Source organism: Dicentrarchus labrax, unplaced genomic scaffold, assembly GCF_905237075.1.
Source record: "Dicentrarchus labrax unplaced genomic scaffold, dlabrax2021, whole genome shotgun sequence".
NCBI lineage: Eukaryota > Metazoa > Chordata > Actinopteri > Moronidae > Dicentrarchus > Dicentrarchus labrax.
Window position 1 is genome coordinate 11937141 of NW_026136722.1, and position 20683 is coordinate 11957823.

Genomic DNA, 20683 nt, shown 5'->3' on the forward strand with positions numbered 1-20683 from the left:
TTCATTAATCACATGTGTGCCAGTTAGTAAGTGCCAGTTAGTAATTGCTATCCGACCTTAAATCTAACTTTATGTATTAATCTGTGGGTTCAGATAGGGATCAGGACTCCATATGCCAGAATGCTCTGCTTCGCCCTGGGGCTGGTCTCATTTATGGCCAACAAAATGAGACCTTCAACAAGCCAGATGATTGTCTGTTGAGCTTTTAACTGTCATACTCTAACAATAAAGTAGTTTTGCACAAAAGAGAAGAGTTTGTAGTATAAGCAGCGTCTAACTTGTGGTATCACATGCTGCTCCCTGTCAGCTGGCCTGCCTCTCGCTGGCTCCTGGCTGATGTCAGAGCACTCTTGATTAAAGAGCACTCTGCCTTTGGTCCCAGTGAAGGTCAGGTTGCTCTGAGGTAACTGCTGCTCCCTGAAAGCAGCAGGACCTGAGCTGCTGTGAGGCTAACAAGGGGGAGCACCTGGTGCGGTTTGCCTGAGGCTGCGGCCCTATAGGTAGGGGTTAGGGGAAGGAAGGGAGGGGCAGAATGGTAATCGCACATACAAAGCCATCTTGTTTTAGGCCAGGCTCAGATGGAGCTGCTCTCTTGCCAAGGGTCCAGAGCTCTACATCCTGCCGCCCAGTGAAAAACCCAGTTTTCAAACAGGTTGCATGAACAAAGAGCCATACAGGCTCTGTGCATGAGCACCCATACACCACCCCACCAGCACACATAGAAAGAGTATACTGTATTTCACTATCTCCCATCATCTCTGTTTTTACTTCTACAATGCCACCCTCCTTTAACTTTAAGTATTTCTCAAGAGGTCATGGTTTCATACTGTAATTCTTACAAAACAATGCAATTAAGTCTTTCCCCTTAAAACACACACAGCTTGGTCAAAACACACACACAATCACTCCCCCCGTCATCGTCTCCCTGTGTTTCACCCTCGGGCAGCAACAGCATAATGCCTTCCAGATGTTGAGATGCTGTACTCTCCAGTCCTACCAAACCTTGGAAGTCAGTGCCCCTCTCTCATGGTGTTAATGGTGCCCAGGAGGCCTCTGAGGGGGGAAGGGGGGGTCACAAGACCTTTCAAGCTCCTACTGAGCCAACAAAAAGATCTCTGCATCCTTTCCCTTTCACAAGGTAATCGCTGATCTGTCTTCTCTTTGGGTTTCAAATGAAAAGCTGCATGAGGAACATGGGTGTGGTTTAAAAAGACATCCTGGTAACATTTGAGAAAAGAAGGTGTGCTTACAAACAGCATAACAAAGTCCTCTGCAGCTGTTCAGATGGGTAGTGGTGGTAAATACTATTAGGTTTCATTTGTCTCTGTCCTCGGGTTGGGCCTTTGCATATCTTGTTTCAGCTGCCCCTCAACAACTTATTACAATCCTACTAGTCTTTTTCTTTTTTTCTCCTTTCCTCAGTCTAGTCCTATGAGATTCTAGTGTTAAAAATCAATGGCTACTCTCAAGAGCTAGCTTGTGTTACCATCTTACCTCCTTACCCTCCTCATGACCCTCACTAAATGATTATGTTTCATACAATGTTCCAAGCTGTGCTCTATTAATCTGTAAAAGGCCAATCATTAGGGCCCTATCTGTTTCTCAGTATGGACACTAAAACGCTCTAGGACATCGTAGACAGCCACAGTCCCTCAGGCCATGTTTTTTAAAATGCTAATCTCCTCTTTAAAGCCAGCAATGGAGCTCATCTGGCTGCTGTAGAAACTGTTACTTATTTATTTACGTTCTTTTGCAATGGGATTTTGTGATGGTTGGATGAAGAAATGCAACCGTCAGTGAAACAGGACTAGACAGACTATTTGACATATACTAGCATGGCTGGGGCAAAGGGACATGAAGTGAAAAGACACCACGACATTTTAGCTGACCAGTGGATCCACTGAGGCCATGGGTGAGCCCCAGACTCAAACCCAAAGATGAGAGAGTGAGTTGGGGAGAGTAGGAAAAAGCTCCAGGCTGAGGAGCTCTGTGAGAAAGTGTCCATCTGCAGCATGTTGGACACAGCCCAAAACAAACAAGTTAAAATTAAACCACAGAAAGACAGCCAATCTCCGTGTTTAAAGTTCTTACAAACAGAGGATTACCGTGTTACCATTTCAAAGGTCTGAGAAATTGACAGTTTTGTGGTTTATCCCACCGCAATACAACCAATAATGTCTGGAACTGCTACACCACTAAGGCACAGCTGGTTGCCACATATTAATGGAAGATAGAACATGAAAGTTTGAGAGAAAATTTTCTGAAATTTGGATGCCATAAAAAAAAGTTGCGAAAGTCATGTGTAGGATGTTAAAGAACTTTTATCTTACACATTCATTTTGATTAGTCATAGTTCTGCAAATGCAATGTTTGAATAGTATTTCCAGTAAAAACTTGTTTCAAAATTACATTCACCCTCTACTTTGTTATACAAGGTGGCGTGTCCAAATGATAATAACACACCTTAGGGTGGAATCAACAGTACAGTACATGCTGTATCTAAACATATCTAAAATGTACTAGTGGGTCTACCAAGTTCTCAAAAAATAGATGTATAACACAGCACATGATGCCCGAAAAGGTAAATATATCATTCTGGAGATAAAATAAGATGATAATATGTTAAACCAAGAATCTTTACTATTTCTGTTTCCTATAGTGGCTTGACATGGCATAAAATCCGCATTTCAATCACATTTCCTGCTCAAAGTGTGTTCAAACGTTGACTTGCAATATTAGCAGTTTCTGAAAGTGTGCCTTCTCCTTATGGTTAAGATAAATAGAACGTGGAAGCCTCTGAGCACATGTGACGTACTCTCCCACCCATCATTGACATGATTTATTCGAATTAAATCTGACAAACAGGAATCCCACTTTTTAGCTTTGACCTTGCTAATTAGGTTTCCCAGAGGCTTTGTTATGGCCTCAGAGTGAGTGCATGTGGTCGCTGTGGTTGCCACTGCTGAGGTTTCCCAAATCCATATGATATCCAACTGTTTGCAACAGCCCCCTCCTCCACCTTCACCAAAAGCCTTGTCTGCCCCACAAATTTCTGCACAGGGAGAGCAGATCAAATTTGTCTGAAGGTTAAAGAGAGTATGTTGGAATTTTTATGTTTGATTTGACACTATGCTGCCACCTAGTGGTGACAAACAACAATCAGATAGCCCTTTGGTTGTGTGTCCTTGAAAAAAATACTGTAAAATAAGGGATAGGAATTGCCACTTGAAAACTTGATCTTGTAATGCCGACATTAACAGATCAAAAAATCTTTAATGTTTGTTTGGCAGTGAGGACATTTACCGGGTGGTATACTGTGATTTACTTTAGGATCACTTTGTTGTATTCAACACGTGGGGGAGCCAGAGATCAGTGACTCCCATGCAGTGGCTTCTGCAGTACTAAAGCAGAACAAAGAGCCATCAGATAAAACATTCACATATGTTTTCTCTTTCTCCCTGCGGAGACATTCAACCTCATGCGCAGATGTCATTGGTAGGATATCATGCAAAGGGATTGGAGGACTTCTCGTCCGAGCAATTGCACCCAGATGATGTAGAAGGCTCTCTGCCGTTCAACTGGAAAAATATTTACAGTTTATTACTCCCAAAATGCATGACATCATCATTCACAAGCTCTTCAAACCGCACTTGCCCCTCCCGAACCCAGTTTTCTCACCCTCTACTGATAAAACTAAGGCTGTTGCAAATCCAAATGATCACTTATTGAGTACAAAAAAAAGGAATGACTAGTTGGAGGAAACAGAATGAGCTTTTGTCTGAGCTTTTTGTCCATCATGCAGCCCCTAAACATTCCTATATGGCTGTGATGTCATGCTTCTTGTTGCAGTGCGATGATCCTCTCGTGGGACCATCAGGCTCAGATCAGGTAGTTGGACCCTCCCTCAACCCGAGAACCGGACCTGCTGACGTTTTGGCTTCTCTGGAATCACTGTGAAGGAACAAGAGAGGGAAAAAAATACTGATATTGTTATATTTCTGTGTCAGGTGATTCATAGTCTTCTCGGGAAACTGTTCAGTGTTGTACTAATCAAAACATGTCTAGTTTTATCATGTCATCATAATTAGGGGGGGTTATGTGGCAGAGTCTCTGACTCATCCTCCCCCGCCAGTTTCTGGATGAATCTGATTGTTGTCAGCACACAGTTGAGCAAAGGGGGGACCTGGAAGGGGCAGATTGTTCTTGGAGAGGCCTTCTCCCATGACTCAGCTGGACAGGAGTGAGCCTCCCTTCGAAAAAACAATATAACAAAACAATGTAATTACTGTGAAAGGAGGTCTTCAACAGTCTCAGACTCCCAATAGCCATCAGGACTAACACTCCTTCATTTCCAAGTGAAGAGAGCTGTTGCATTTAAAAGGAGACAGGAGAAAGGAGCAGACAGAAAGTAAAAAGTGGAAGGGAAGGGGTGGGGTACACTTAAACCATGCCAGAAATTGTGAGCTAACTTTACATTGGCTGGCAGAGATCCAAATACACTCAAACCACAGGATGTATTGCCTTTGTTAACAAGTAAAGGTGAAGGGGAGGAGTAAATAGTGGGACAGGCTCACAGGGTAATTATTTCTAATAAACTGATGCAATGCAATCTGGAACTGGTGGACACAGAAGACAGGTGTTATAAAAAGGAAGGAGATCTAATGCATGTGATGTCCAGTAGAACCGGAGGTCATCTGATAAGAAATAAGATCAGGAAAGGAGGCACGCAATCTGTAACGATCTTTGGCACAGCTCCAAATCTCGCACTGATTTCTTCTGTCACTGATCTCTTCCTGTCTTTTGTGGACTACTTAGAATTATTTGTAGTGAATTGGGTATTTCCTGCTTGTTATCTGGTTCCTGCATACAATACACTTACCCTGTCTATTTCCATTACTAATTTGAATCTCTGGGGATAGCAACATTGGTCTGTCTGTCTGCCAATTTGGACTGGATCATGGATTGCTATGATATCCTGTACAGACATTCTTGATGCCCAGAGGATGAATTCTACTTACTTTGGAGATGCCCTGACGTGAGCTGTAGCGCCACATGCAGGTCATTTAACCTGCAGGTGTATCTCAACCTATACTGAACGGATTGGCACAAAATGTGTTACAGACATCCGTGGTTTCCATACGATGTATAAAGACTTTGGTGATGCCCTGACCTTTCCTCTGGTGCCACCATGAGGTTTAAATTTCTTTCCATAACATTTAGTACAGACATTCATGCCCGCCCCTCGGGATGAGTTGCAATCACTTTGCTGATCAACTGACTTTCCATGTAGCAACAAATTAAAAATACTTTGGAATATGACCAAATACTTAATTAACAACTAATGACATTCCCATATTAAGCTAAAATGGTAAACATCGCACCTCTTTGCTAAGTATGTTAGCATTGGGATTTTGAGCATGTTACCATGCTGATGTAAGCAATTAGCTCACAGCCTAAATACAGCCTCACAGCACTAGCATGACTGTAGATTCTTAGTCTTGTTATTAATGTGCTCTACACTGAGGCCAAAACTCCCATTCATTTGAATAAATCAGGCATATTGCTACTAGCATGAGATCCATCTGGGAAGATTAATGTTGGGTTTGTGTTGTAGTAAGAGAATACATCCATTGCAATACTCTCACATGAAGTTTTGTGACTAAAGACATGAGTGATCAAGTAGGCCTAGGCTTGCATCAGGAATGTTGCAATGTTTTGTGAACCTTTTCAGGAGAGTTTGTATGAAATCAGATATTGGACTTATTTACAGTATCATTCCCAAAAGCAGACATGCATACCAGAAGTGACCTATGCTCAGTTTAATGATCAAGGGAAGAATGCAGTCCTTGGCAGGGGAAATCTTCTTACTCAATGTTGTGGTATGTAGGGTCTTAACTCTCAGTGGTGAAGCATGAGGTCTACACCGGAATCAAGTGTGTTGAAACTAGATTACATTTTGAATACAAAGACAAATCTGTTGTGCAACAGTTTTGGATCTGGAATTACTCTGACATTCCTTTGAGCTTCTGACCAAGTCCAGGGTGAATTATCTTCAGGGGATGAGTAAGAGATCCTTACCAGTTTAGTAAGCTGAAACTGTGAAGTTTGAGGTATGATGCAGTTTTCCCAGGAAGCAAGATAAAATGACACTGTGTGGAGGACAGGCCAATATCTTTGATTGTATGCATAAAAATCTATTTTATAAAGTGCTTTCTACAAAGTCTGTCGAGCCATTATGACACTGGCATCATTGCACTTGCACAAGATAAAGAAAATAGCTTCAAAATGCCAGCAGAGACACAAGGAATCTGTGGACACAGAGGGACCTCTGTTAGACTCTTGCATTTTCCACGATCACATTACAGTAAGCCTTGCTTCAGTAAGTAAATGGACAACACTCATATTGTTGCACTGTGAATGTCTCTCGTGTTGGTCCCTGTTTCCACAAATCTACCAGTTGAACATTAAATACTTCCTTAATTCAGACACAGAGATGGTGAGTAAAAGAGCATCTGGTCACTAAAGCTGATGTAGGTTGTTTGTCAAAAGCACAAGGCCACCCTATCAGTTTCCCGACAAGTCATTCGTCACTGGATGGTACTGGATTTTTTTGTCATGTAGTCAAGTGTTTTTCCATGTCCATTTCTCTGAGATATTTTCACAGCCATTTCCTCTTTGTCAGAGGGGGGTATTTAAAGAGGTGGCATTATCTCCCTATATCTCCACGTTTATGAAGTTAACTTGTAGATGGCTCATTTCCTTTACTTATCCCCCATTCACTGTTCTCCGCTCTGGCATGTTGACAAATAACACGTAGATAAGTAACCAGCACCTTTTTACCAAGAAAAATTCAAGAAGAATTAACTCAATGGGGGATTTTTCAGCTTCATTTTCTCTTTGTTAATTACCTTTCATGCCAACACTTTCAGTTTTGTCATTGCTTGGGGATTTCCATTAATATAAGACTTTGTTTAGTCTAACAGCAGAACAGCCTGAGCCAGCACACACACAATGATATATCCTGTGGGGAGATTAATGACATATATATAAAAGATAAACATCTGAGCACAGTTCCAAATGAGCTGGAAATGCTTTAAAGGCTGAGTTCGAACCCTGCATATCTGGACATAAACAGGAAGTACCCGTGAAAAATAAATCAGATAGTGATCACATGTTTAATGACATTTAGAGGAGTCCGACACACTTTTGAGAGTTTCAGTTCTGTTTTGCAGCAAGTTTTGTTTTCAATTCCTCTGGCTTTGTTACTAGAAAATCTTATCAAGAGATCAAAGCGTACTGTTTGCATGTCGCCAATAATAATCTAATTTTAATAGTAACCTTCTGAGACTGTCATGACTGTGTGCATAGACTTCCTGTAGTGATAGTGTGGAAAAAGTGCATGCAATTCCTTTTTTAAGTTCCTGTGAATAGGGAGTGTTTCAGCTACATGACTGGAATCTCTAAGCTTGTTTTCTTAAATGAAGCCCCCTGTTTGCCTTTCAGGGCCTCCCTTGTTGCATATCGTCTTCTATCATCCCCTTCTGCTCCCATCTGATGGACTGCTGAAATAACCTTTGACCCTAACTGGATTAAAGACATCTTGCTGTGTGCAGCTGTTTATTCTCAGCATTCTTACTTTCTCTAGTTTAACTACAAACACTGTTCTGTTCTGTTCTGCTTTCTATTCATCATTTCCGTGGGTCACCAGAGCTCAGGGAGGATGTGATTACACTGGGTGTTTTTTCCCTACTATAAAATCACTCAGCCTGCAGATTTTTTATTTATTGGTGGAGATATGTCATCACCCTAAGGTAATGGCATCTCTACAACCATTCCAAAATCTCCCAAGCAATCCATATCCTACATATCCTGGAATAAGTTGTACTTGTTGTGAAATCTAAAACAACCACAAACAGGATGTGACTGTATGCTGAGTAAAGTGGAAATTCCACAGGTCATATTGGCTTCCTCCTGAAAGTAAAAGGCGCCTCATTGGCACCAAATTGTTTTATCAAAGGCCAACATGTTTACATATTGGCTTATTTTAAAGCTCCATTTAATTCAATAATGGATCTTATTGAATATATAAACCATTTATTTTTCTGAATCAGTATTACACCAAGAATTAACCAAAAGTAATAACACATTAGGTTTAAAATATGTAAACATAATGCTGGGAGAGCTGCAAACACTCGATCTGTCTTGAAATGTGTGTGTGTGGGTGTGAATCTATCCTCTGGTGACCTTAAGAAGTGTGGGCATACCTAATGAAGCTTTCCACCATGCATATATATTTTTTTTTAAGTTTTAGCCCAATTGAGAAAAGGAGCATGATACCGTGATATCACTAGTATGTTTTGTTCCTTACTAGTATGACTTTTTTAATTTAAAAAAGCTTTACGTAAATATTTGTTTAATTATATATAATATATAATATAATATAATATATTTAAGCAGAAGTTAAGCAGGAGTAAACAGCATCATAGATAGATATGAGACATTTTTAAGGTATCCTATCGGCAGCTGACTAGTTTAAACAGCAGTGCGTCAAACCTGAAAACAAGTAGTGGAGTACTAGTAAGCACTTAATTTCATTTATTTATTTATTTCTGTTTCCATATATTAAAAAGCTGTCCATACAGATACAAATACAAACATGTATTTATATTTGTAATATATATGTAAACAAATCAGTAAAACAGGCCAATATTCGCAATTAAAATTTGTTGACACCTCTAAAAAAAAAAAAAACACTATGCAGAACATGCAAATCTAACTCAAATTTAGACTTTCCTGTTTATACATTTATCATGCTCATCATGACCTCTTCTGTAGAGCATGTAACTGTATGTTTCATGCACATGGAAGTGCCTTGTTGAAAGGTGCTTTAGAAATACATTTGCCTTACCTTGCTTTCATGTCCTTTGTTTAGTTTGTTTGCCTGGTTCTTTAAAAAGAAATCTTAGTGGCCTTAAATCCTAAACCACTCACTTACTAGGGAAATAGTTACTCACACATACTGAAATAGTTTAGACATTAAATATGAAATAAAAACATGAATCAGTGCTAAGAAACATCATGAGCAGAACCTATCATGGATAACAACGCCTGACTCATGAATAACAGAAATATCCCACACACAAAGAGAGAGAGAGAAAGAGAGCATGTCTAATGGTGTGTTGGCTGTATTTTCTCTCTCTCTCTCTCTCTCTCTCTCTCTCTCTCTCTCTCTCTCTCTCTCCTCTAGATGTAGCCTACTTCATTGATTTGCAAGGGATCAGCCAGAAGAGAAGAAGAGAAGCTGAGCAGAGCTGGAATAAGCGACAAAAGGGACATTGTTCAAATCAAATGAGTGAAAACAAATCATTTCTTCGACTCTTGCTGGGGTTCCTTCTCAGTGCGACAGGTAGGCTCTTTTCACGTTCTTTGCTGAGGTTGTGGCTCTATAGGTTTTATACTGTATGTAGCCTAATGAGGGCTATACTGTCTTATCATTGTACACAGGGAATACTTCAATGATTAACCATCAACTCTACATGAAATGCACTGAAATGTGAAAACGCAATATAGGCAACCGCTTTATCAGAAGCGTGTGTTCATTATTAACATTAAAATAGCGGCAGGTAAAACTGTCACATTGCAAAGTTGCAGAACTCGGTTTTAACCAGAAGGGAGCGGTATTATATGGCAAGAAAGAGACTGTCAGCTCCGTAAGTCCCCGAGGGCAAAACTGAGCCTTAACAAAGAAGTTTCACATAAACAAGATTATTACAGAATGTATGGGAATCTGAGACTGACGCAATCTTTTATAAAGACAGTGAATAATACTCTAATACATCTGAGAACATTAGGAAAGTCCAGTAAGAATGAGGGGCCAAATAAATCAGACCTCCTACTTAATTCCCTCAAATTAATAGTGTTAAGTTGTGGTAACAGTCATTTATTGGCTCTTCACAACATCCTGTTATGTTGCACAGTTTACTGGAATTGGCTGGAGTCTAGCTTTAGTCCCACATCTCTAAAATAAAGCTGAAGAATAGCTTACATTTATGTGGATTTCAATTATTGGGCTCTTGATAAGATTTAGAGGACTGTGTAGATAAAACAACAACAACATTTTGCTTACATTAATTGCAAACAGTCTTAAAGATAATTTGATCATATTGCTGGGTACATTTAATATATAAGTCTATACTTCCTTACACTTTCTAATAAGTTTGTGTAATGTCACCATGGGGATTCTTTGAAAGCAGTAACCAGATAAAAAGAAAAGTCAAGAGTATACTGAAACATATAGCCAAATCTGACTCTTAAAGCTATGATGTTTGACTGCTGTTTATTATTTTTGTTAATAAAGTTGTTTAAAAACAATTGTTGTTGCAGAATGACAGTTTGGGGAAAACACCCATGGCAGGAAAAGGGCAGTTCTTCTTTATACATCCAAGGTGCAGCCTTGTGGTTCTCCTTCAAAATAGTGCATTATTTCACCTTGTTAATAATTTTAATATATATTAATATTATTTCATTTAAATATAATTGTATTCTGTAAACATCTCAGTATTATTTTTGCCTAAAATGTTTTTTAAAATAAGAAATATTGTATGGTATATGATAGACAAAATGCTTTAAAGGCCCACTTCAGCTCATCGATTAGGAAAACCTGTAGGCTATTATAGGCTAGCAATTAAGAGTTTTACGAGGTAGGGTATTGCTTACTTACTGGAGTTAAAGGTTCAGTGTGTAACATTTAACAGGATCTATTGGCAGACATGAATAATAATAACAATAATATTCATAGATATGTGTATAATCACCTGAAAATAAGAATTCTTACGTTTTTGTTACCTTAGAAGGAGCCATTTGAACCTCCATGTTTCTACAGTACTTCAGAAGCGACAAACCCAAACACTGGCTCTAGATAGCTGTGTTTTTTTGCACGTTTAATGGGCAACCATAGTTTCTTCTTTACACTTGGAAGAAGACGGTGAAGCAAGGGGGACTACACCACTAGATGCCACTAAATCCTACACATTGGACCTTTAAATGTGAAAACAAAAATGAATAGCATGGATTTTTTTCCCCCAGCTTTTTGACTAAGCCAGAATTTATTAACCTTTCCATACATAACTACTACTTCCATGAGTCTTTGAATCAATCTTACTGACAATGCATACAAGGAAAACATTGCAATGAAATTTTTCTCTTGTGGCAATTTTGTGACACATGTACCTGCACTGTAGGTGTACATGCCTCCTGTCCCATTGAGTTGAGCCCCCCCAGTGTTGTGGTGAAATATGGAGACCCAGTTTCAGTAAACTGCAGAACATCGGCGAGCCAGATCGAAGGAATGGGCTGGGAGGCTACACATGAAGGCATAAGTCTAGTGAAGGCCAATAATTTGACCTGGACTGTGAACGTAACAGCATGGGCCACCACTGCCTCGTGTTACATCAACCTATTAGATGGTCCAGAAGACCAGTGCTCTGTGAGACTAAAACTTGTAGTTTACAGTAAGTCTGTTTATTTTGCACACAACAGAATAATATGTTATACTGTACTACAGAACACTAGGACTGTGTCTGATTACCTCTACGTTTTCTCCAGCATTTCCAGAAACCATCAACATTAGCAGCAGCAGCTACGATGGTGTGATGAAAGAAATGGAGGAATATAAGTTCACATGTAACATTGACAATATAGCACCTGTTCAGGATCTCAGAGTAGTGTGGTACAAAGGAGATACAGTCCACTATACAGACACTTTTAACAATACCAGCAAGGAACCAGTGAATCAGCCATCTGTCCTCAGCTTTATACCGAAGAGAGAAGACAACGGAGTCACATTCAGATGCGAGGCACATTTGGACCTGGGTCCAGAGGGCCCACACCTTAGTGTATCATCACAGGAGTATAATATCACAGTTCACTGTAAGTATATCATGTGTACTTATCTATTTTAAGCATATTTAGGTATTTTAAAACAGACAATTTTAATGTCTGTTATTTACATTTTTCTTTTCTCGATTAGTGGATGGACAGAACATTTAGCAGCAACTATTTTGATAATCGAATAAATTGAATTAAAAGAGATAAAAAAACATATTGGTTTCACTTTCTACATTGTGAGCATTTGCTGCTTTTTCTTCTCCTACTATAGTAAACTGAATATCTTTGGGTGTTTAACTGTTGGTCAGACAACACAAGTCACCCAATGGTGTCACCTTGAGCTTCAAAATAAACAATTTTCTTGTTTTTTTAATGTTTTTTTGATCAAATTATTAATCAAGAAAAGAATCATCCAATTAATTGATAATGAAAATAAGTTAGTTGCAGGCCTAATATAGTATACTAAGTTCTACAAGTTTTTGAGGTAGTGTAAATGATCTTGATCTAACAAGACCACACGTCTAAAAGGGGAAAATACCAATATTTCATCAGTTTTTGTGCCTCATTTCTCTTAGCTGCTTTTCTACCATTTAATAAAGGTATATATCAATAGTTGCTCTGTTTGTTTCTAGTTGGACCAGATGTAAACTGTTCTGACCCTGAGATACTGGAAGGGGAAACTTTGGAGAAACATTGCCTTGTGACTGGAAATCCCTACCCGGCTGTCAGGTGGCTGAAAGATGGACAGCACGTAAACTCGTCCACCCCTTTGCGCAGAGGGGATGCAGGGCTGTACACCGTTAAAGATGAGGCCTCTTCCTTCATCCACAAACTCCGGGTTTTTGTATTGTGTGAGTGTCACGTCCAGTCATCAGCACCAACAGCTAGGGCCCCACATGAGCATGAAGAGGAAAAACATTTTGTTTTGGGAATTCTCATTAGAGTTGTCTTCAATGTAGTGTTTATATTGCAAATTGCTTGATGTACATATTAATCTTGGCCCTAGCTGACACTAGGGTGGCTAGGTGTAGTGGTATGAGAAGCACTGAGATATTTTTCTTCAGTAAAAAAAACAATACTAATATATAAAATAATAATAAGAAGTAAAGGTCTTGGGGTGCCCTGGTAACTCACCTGGTAAAGCTGGTGCCCCATGTACCAAGGCCATGGCCCTCAAAAAAGCAGAAGCATTGTCAACCAAATATACTTAAACTTTTTAATTCTAAAGTATTTATTATGCAGAACGGCCAAAGTGTTACATATTTTTGGATTATTACTATTTATGCTTTAATGTGTAAACAGCATTTTACTGTGTGTGTAAGTGTTTTTGTGTTTTTCACTTTCAGATGGACCAGAGTTGATGTGTCCGAGCTCTTTCCATGCACTGGAGTATGCTCCTCACAACCTCACCTGCACGGTTGAGGGTTATCCTCAACCTGATATAATCTGGTATAAAGATAGCGAGGAGGTGGAGCTTCCAGAGAACATAACAAGAAGTGATGCAGGGCAGTACTTGATCACAGCTTCAAACAATCTGACAAGTGTCAGCCTCACAGTCGAGATTAATGTCTTATGTAAGTTTTTTTTTTTATGAAAATCCTAAATATTTGCTATTAGCTATTATTAGTTCTTTGCACTTGTGCTTTCTCTCTGACTTTTACGTTGTTGTCTCAAGACCCACCATCACAGATAGTTGAGCTTGAAGACTCTGAAGTCTACGTTGGTTCTACAATGTGGCTAAAGTGTTCCTCCATGGGCAACCCACGGCCAACATATATCTGGAATTATTACCGGACTTCAAATGTGGTGGAGGAAAATGAAGATGGAGTGTCCCTTCTGGTTATCAACAATGCTAATGCATACAACATGGGCTCTTACACATGTCATGCCTCGAATGACAAAGGAAATGTTTCTAAAACGGCCAGAGTCACTGTAAAAGGTAGGGTCAATATAATGTATCTACCACTTTAATGTAATCAGTAGGCTAATGCAACAGTTTAAAGAGCTCGTCTGTCATCAGTAGCCTGCTCATTACATTATTATGTCTGTCTCTGTCTTCTTATTTATTCTGTGAAATATCTCTACATCTACTGGATAGATTCACACAAACTTTACATATTTATGTTCATCTATTGCCATCATCAGGCCTAAATTTCAGTTGTCCAATACTTTGATTTATGATCAGATAACTGCAAAACAAATGGCATTCCCAAGAGCCAAGTTCCTTTAACTCAATTCATTGCTGAAACTGATTGCATCAAAATCTTTAAGTAACACAAAAATATTTTTTTTAGGTTAAAAATTATTCCTAATTAAGCTGCTTTTACTAATAATTTTAGATGGCACTAACTTAGTTAATAACTGATTAATAACCTTTTACTAGGTGTTTTGCTTTCACACAAAACTTTTTTACAAATTAAAGTTAAATTAACTTATTTGGTTTTACAGTGAGCAAATGTTTGCATGCTCACATGCTACACTAAGCTGGTGAACATGGTAAACATCATACCTGCAAAACATCAGCAGGTTTGAAGGTGATGATATTAAATTAAGTTGTACATAAACAAATACTTGCAAACCATATGACATACCCCCTCAGTCTCACCAGCACTGCCACTGTATGCACTTGTAGCCAACTTACACAACCAGCCACTAACATTTATAGACACAGTGGGTGTGAGGGCTTGTCCTGTATGTGTGTGTGTGCGTGTGTGTGTGTGTGTGTGCGTGCCCAGTGTTGCTGGGGGGGTGGAGGGATATTTCCCAGTTTCCTCTCCGGTGATGAGGCGCCGGGAGCTTGGCAGTGAGTGCATGCAGCCTTTAGCTTAGCTTAGCTCGCTTTCTCTCAAAAAAAAGTCAACAAGTGGCTGCTGGCTCGTCCCATGCAGCGGAGAGGAAGCGAGGGGGAAACCTCAGACGGGCTCGGAGTAACAGGATAGGACAGCTGCTGGAAAAAACCCTCCAAGGCGACTTCATTCCGATGGATGATTTAAACTCTCTCCGTCTCCTTTCGGTGCTTTTTACTTTAGAGCTGCTGTCGCTTTGTAACGGGACAGGATCGAGTAAGTTGTGCAACATGAGAGCGAGTCACAGACCTCGTGTTTACCTTTTTTTAATTTATTTTTTATTCTTAATGTCGAGGTTGAAACGGCTCTATTAGGCTGATGGACTTATAAGGAACAAAAAGTGGGATTGTTCTGGTCTATTTAAGTAGCCTGCTGAGTGACGAGATTTAAAGCAACACAGTGATATTTATTTTTTTTAAAAAGTTGAGAGGAGACTGGAAATTCTGAATTGAATGAGAAATATTCACATGTGCTTTAAATAGGGAGCAATGACTGTGAGTGTGAATACCAGTGGAAAAACAGTAATAGTACTTGGTGGTGTAAGGTGGGTCTGATTATACGTTGGGACCTTTTGTAGTATGTAATGTAATGTAATGTAATGTTTTAATCCTCCTCTCACGTCCTTTTTTATATTAGAGTTTTCTCATGAAACTAAATCTTTCCACGTTAATATTCCTGTTGTTTGTTCTAATTGATGGAAATGGGTGGAATGTGACGCATTTCACTGATAAGGACATTGCTGTAATAATGGTGGGCAGCAAGTGCAGACTTTCGTAAGGGAGGGGTATATCCTTCCTGAGCCTTTTCCTGTTGCCTCCTGAGACGCGGCTTTTGTTTCTGCAGTCCTTTTCATCACTCCACCACAGCGCTGGATGTGGAAATGTTGGGTTAAGATAATGGATGTGTATGGAGACTTAGGCTGGAATAACATTTCTTGACCCCCACCCACCCCACTTTATGTTCCACAGGTGCCAAGCAAGAATGCCCTATCGAAATAACTCCGGACAGGATGGTGATTGAATACCAAAGTAGAGGCCAAAACGCAACATGCAAGGCAGCGTCCACCGACTCCAGCAATGTCGACGGAGAAATACACTGGACGGTTCAAGGCGTCAAAACTGACAGCACAAGTTGGTTTGCTGACACCCATAAAGACTGGGACCCAGAGCCTTTTTGTTATGGGACATTTAAGGGAATAGGAAAATGCGGGAAACGTTTAAACTTCACTCTCTACAGTATGTTTTTCCAACTTATTTTTGTACTTTCACTGTCATAAACTTTAAACGTATTTCTTGTGATTCTTTTTTTTTGTTTCTGATTTCGTTTTTAAAATCGTCTCCCCAGAAACACCAGACAGTGTCTCCATCCATCATGTGGAAAACTCGAGCTCAGTGTTGGAGAAGAGCGAGTTCAAGCTGCGGTGTGACATTACCAACGTTGCTCCTGCACAAACCCTCACTGTGCTTTGGTACAGAGGGGATGAAATCTTTGAAACAAGCATCCAAGGTGGGGAATCTTTTCTTTACACTAACTTGTCTGTAAGGCCAAGTAAATCTACCAGTGCCAGTTGAATTTTTTCAGTACAAAGCAATGCAGCATCAACAGACGTGTGCAGAGTAAATTGATGAAACTAGATTTGTTCAAATGTCTGACTGAAGTGTGTGAACATTTGATGTTAACTTTAATATTCATTGGTTATCCTAATGATGCGTAATTTCTTTTATTGATCAGATATTGCTTATTAAACAACCAGCATGATTGGTGGGAAATTATTTTACAGTGCACCGTGAGGGAAGTTCATTGAATCGATAATCACAACTCTGTCTTCTCACCAGATTATCTCTTATCTGCATCAGTGTTTGACTCATTTGAGGATACTTATATCAGCATAACACGTTGGTTTTTATTTTCATTGTAGCACTGTGTAAATGTCAAATGAAAACATCGGTTTATGTTGACGGAGCAGAGAGTGAAATACAACGGTTGGCAACCCAAAGAAGTCATATACCAATTATCAGTTATTAAGGAGCTTGACAAGTGATATTTGGAAGTGATATGCATATACAATTATGTTTAATTTATTTTCAGAACAGTTGTGGTATGCATTTAGTTAGTTTCAGTTATTTAAAACTTTAACTAACTAAAACTCTAACAGCTGTACACCATCTATACAATCCACGTATGGATTAACCAGTGGTGGAAGAACTACTCAGATCTTGTACTTTAGTAAAAGTAGCAATACCAAGTCCTGCATTCAAAATCTTACTTAAATGATTAGCATCAAAATAAACTTAATGTACCAAAAGTAAAAATGCAGAATGACCCATTTCAAAATAACATATATTGTGTTACTAGAATATAACTAATGATGCATTCATGTGTTCATCTGGCAGGGCTCATTTTAAGTACTTTATATTTTGCTGGGTAGTTTATAAACCTGCAAAGAAACTAGGTACTTATTATCAAATCCATTTAGTGAAGTAAAAAATTCAGTATTTGCCTCCAAAATGTAGTGGAGTAAAAGAAGACGGAGCAGAAAATCTGTAAAAAAGTAAAATACTAGTACCTTAACAGCTTGGCTCGCTCACTGGAGCTGTTCTAGTTAGCAAATGAATTCCTCTGTGTAGCCTTCAGTGTTGATAGGCTATTACTTGAGACGTGTGACCAATCAGAGAGCGTTTTCGGCGGGACATTGAGCAAGATCACAGTGGAAACTACAAACAGAGAGGTGGAATATCGGATCATATAATTGTTCGACCCTTATTCACTGTCATCATCATGTCCAAGCCAATGTATGAATTAAATGCAATCTTACTTTGTGTTTTCTTCAAAATGTTAATTTGTCCATCAGGCTCAATGCAAGTGACTGGCTGCCTGTCTGGGAATAACTCAGACTGTGACATCAGTATGATCCGATCCCCGTTGAATGTGTCTTCTATCATCACCGTCACTCTGAACAGAACGCACAACGGAAAAACGTTCAGATGTGTGGCTCGTTTGGATCTTGAACTTGACGGACAACAATCGCCTCCAAACAAGACGTCCGATCCCCTCAACATCACTGTCAACTGTGAGATCACATTTAAGTTTACTGCTCAGTAGTCACGATTAAGACAACACTGTGACATCAAAAGTGCAGGACAAAGTGTTAAATGTTATTAGCGTCTCCACACCCAACTAACATATTAGCATAGTTAGTGTAGTTCTGCTGTAACTCCTTTGGGGACATTTCATCACTGTGCTCTATTTGCCATCAACAGATAAACCCACCATTAATACCACAATGCTTCCAAAGACAATCCCTGTGTTCAGAGGTTATCCTGAAGACCTCGTTTGTGAGGCTGACGGTCACCCACCTCCAAAGATCCAGTGGCTCTACAGCTTAGAAAAAAAGCCTGATAAGTCTGAAAACAAGCTCACCGTATTTGAAGCAGGCATCTACAACTGCAGCGCTACCAATGATGTCGATACTGTCTTCTATGAGGTCGAAGTGATTTTAAAAGGTAACAACACTCTTAATCTAAACTCAATTGTATAATTTGTAGAAGCAAATCTGCACGTCTTACCATTAAAATAAATTGTTTTATTAAATATATAAAGTATCCCAGTAGTGAAAGGGGTTAAAGCTCATGAATAAGTACTCCTTCTTCTTCCCTTTTTTACAATCTATATAAGATATTTTATGGATTTATGTTGCTCAAAACTTTTATTTTACTTACTTGAGGTTAAAGCATCTGCCAAAGCTTATTAGTAACCCCACCCACACACAATTTCTCTGTGTGACTGTGAGCTATAACATTTGTTCAGACCAAATGCATTAAATGACTTAGAGGTAGAGGTAGCACTAGTGCATATTAAGTCAACAGAGCCGCAGAGCAAAAGTTATACAGCTTTGAGGAGGATTTTACCCAGCCATATACATTTTATTTCAAATTGGTGCAGTGCGAATTTCTCTGAGCGATATGATACAACGCTGTTCGCGTACAAAGACAGAAACAAAAAGACAGAATGCCGGGTGGAATGTAGGAAGTTTGGGTAAGTTTTGTTACAAATATTAAGCTTATTTTCATACAATGACTTATTTTCTGTTGTCAGATATTATAATCAGAAGGGCTCCATGTTTTTACATTAATCATACAAATACAATTAGGTAGTTAGCAGTAGATAATTAGCAGGCTTTTCATGATTTTCTTTTGTGCATCTGCATCCAAATAGTAAAGTGCATCTTCAATACAAATTTCAATAGAAAGACAAAAAGTTCATATAGATAGACGTAGTGATCGTGTAGTGAAGCATGCCAGAAATAGAGACCCTTTTATTTATTGGAGTTTGTTCTCAAATTCTTAAACATGAATATGTTGCCTGTTTGATTTTATTACAGAGGACTACCTTCCCCTCATAGCTGGATTCGTGGCTGTCACAGTAGTCGTCATCTCCATCATCTTCCTCTTCATCTACTCAATCTACTACAAGAACACCAGGATGCGGCGCTACAGTCTTAAAAACCCCAAACTCAGCACCCACAATGGCAACGTGGCTCACAATGGCTGGGACATGCAGTTTCCTATGACCAAACTGTCTTAGCAGTACATCTGTTGATGGCACAGAATGGATAGCTGACCACTCTGGATAAGTTGTATCTCTCTGCCAACAGAAACTACAGTGTTTGACAGCCTGAATACCACTCAGCCAGCAGCAGGCTCACACTTTTTGGGAATCCATTTTATTCATCCTCACATCTATTTTCCCACATATAATAGTGTTTTACCCTTCATGGAATAATCTAATTATAAAAATAATCAAGCTTGGCTTGAGATGTACAATTTTATATTTACTACTGGATTTTTCACTGGACAGAAAGAAGAGGCGGAGTAAGGACTAAAATTTTGGCTCTGACTATTTTTTAATGTGCACAAAGGGAATTTATGATGTTATGAATGTTTGTATTGACCTTGGATTCAATAATGCTTGATTTAAAAAAAAGAAAATAATCATGCCCCCTTGATATTCACTCAAACTCAGATCTCTGTATGTAATTCTTTTACAAACCAATGATGTTAGCGTGCATTTAAAGTGGTGAAGTGAAGACCCTGAGACTGCTGTGGTTTTAACACAGTCACACTTAACTATTTCCACCACTTGCCCCATTGCTTTTATCGTACACTCTGTAGATGTGACATTGAATCTGTGAAAAAGAGAAGCAGCTTTGCTCAATTTGTGGACACCGTTGCTTGTGCAAACAATGAGCACATTGCCTGCTCACTATGTTTTGTAAGCCACTCTGCACTTACGAGTCTGTAGCCTTCTTTGTGCCTACCCTTTGTTGTGCTGTACCGCGTCAGGCCAGACCTTCTGGGGCAAATTGTCTTGTTCCACAGTTACATGCTTTTGTATGAGTGACTGCAGGCATTATTGCCCAATGACAATCAGAACTGTATAATATTTTATGTAAATGCCAAACCTTATATTTATTTATGAGAAAAAGTAAAAAGTTGAAAATGGACTGCAGACAGGTATGTAAAAGTTGAAAATGTTGAAAGTTTGTGGAGTTGAAGTCGTGCCTACACTTTTGTGAATACAGCTGTAAATATTTGTGACTGGTGTAAAATCTTATAGGACTGAATATATCTGATGTGCATAAATGTATGACTGGAAACACAAGACTCATTTTGTCATGTTTTCAATTTATTAATAATACTGTGCAACTATTGCTTCTATAAAAAAGCTTCTTCTTGCCTGGTAAATCTGCCTCAGAGACCTGTGACAAAGCTCCAAATAACAAGGCATCTAAAGTTATTGTTCTGCAGTCTTTTATGGGACTAGTAATAAGCAAGGGGGTCACATGCATCTCCATTTATCAGGCTGTTGACCCTATAGGAGAGCACCACCCCACACACTGAGAATAACCTCTGCACTGTACTATCCAGCAGAGGTTTGATATTTCACAAAAC

General features: G+C 39.2%; 1 protein-coding gene and 1 long non-coding RNA gene across 2 annotated transcripts; one reads left to right on the plus strand and one right to left on the minus strand.

The window, feature by feature from the left end:
* Positions 1-2303: 2303 nt before the first annotated feature.
* LOC127356189 (uncharacterized) lies at positions 2304-9185 on the minus strand. The gene is made up of 2 exons (XR_007881947.1): positions 8909-9185; positions 2304-3951 (listed from the first exon to the last, which is right to left on the minus strand). It is a non-coding gene; the product is annotated as an uncharacterized LOC127356189 (long non-coding RNA).
* A 68-nt stretch (positions 9186-9253) lies between these two features.
* On the plus strand, positions 9254-20393 carry LOC127356186 (hemicentin-1). Its single transcript, XM_051387739.1, has 11 exons — positions 9254-9406; positions 11241-11510; positions 11605-11928; positions 12519-12737; positions 13233-13460; positions 13562-13825; positions 15701-15967; positions 16077-16238; positions 17584-17802; positions 17993-18235; positions 19114-20393. The coding sequence occupies exons 1-11, from the start codon at positions 9349-9351 to the stop codon at positions 19314-19316; spliced, it is 2457 nt and encodes an 818-aa protein (XP_051243699.1). The 5' UTR covers positions 9254-9348; the 3' UTR covers positions 19317-20393.
* Positions 20394-20683: the final 290 nt, after the last annotated feature.

Bases quoted from the DNA above. Each gene is read 5' to 3' on its own strand.
- LOC127356186 (XM_051387739.1), top strand. From the start codon at position 9,349: ATGAGTGAAAACAAATCATTTCTTCGACTCTTGCTGGGGTTCCTTCTC. The intron at 17,803-17,992 runs GTGAGATCACAT...TGCCATCAACAG, and splicing joins CCTCAACATCACTGTCAACT to ATAAACCCACCATTAATACC. The intron at 18,236-19,113 runs GTAACAACACTC...ATTTTATTACAG, and splicing joins GGTCGAAGTGATTTTAAAAG to AGGACTACCTTCCCCTCATA.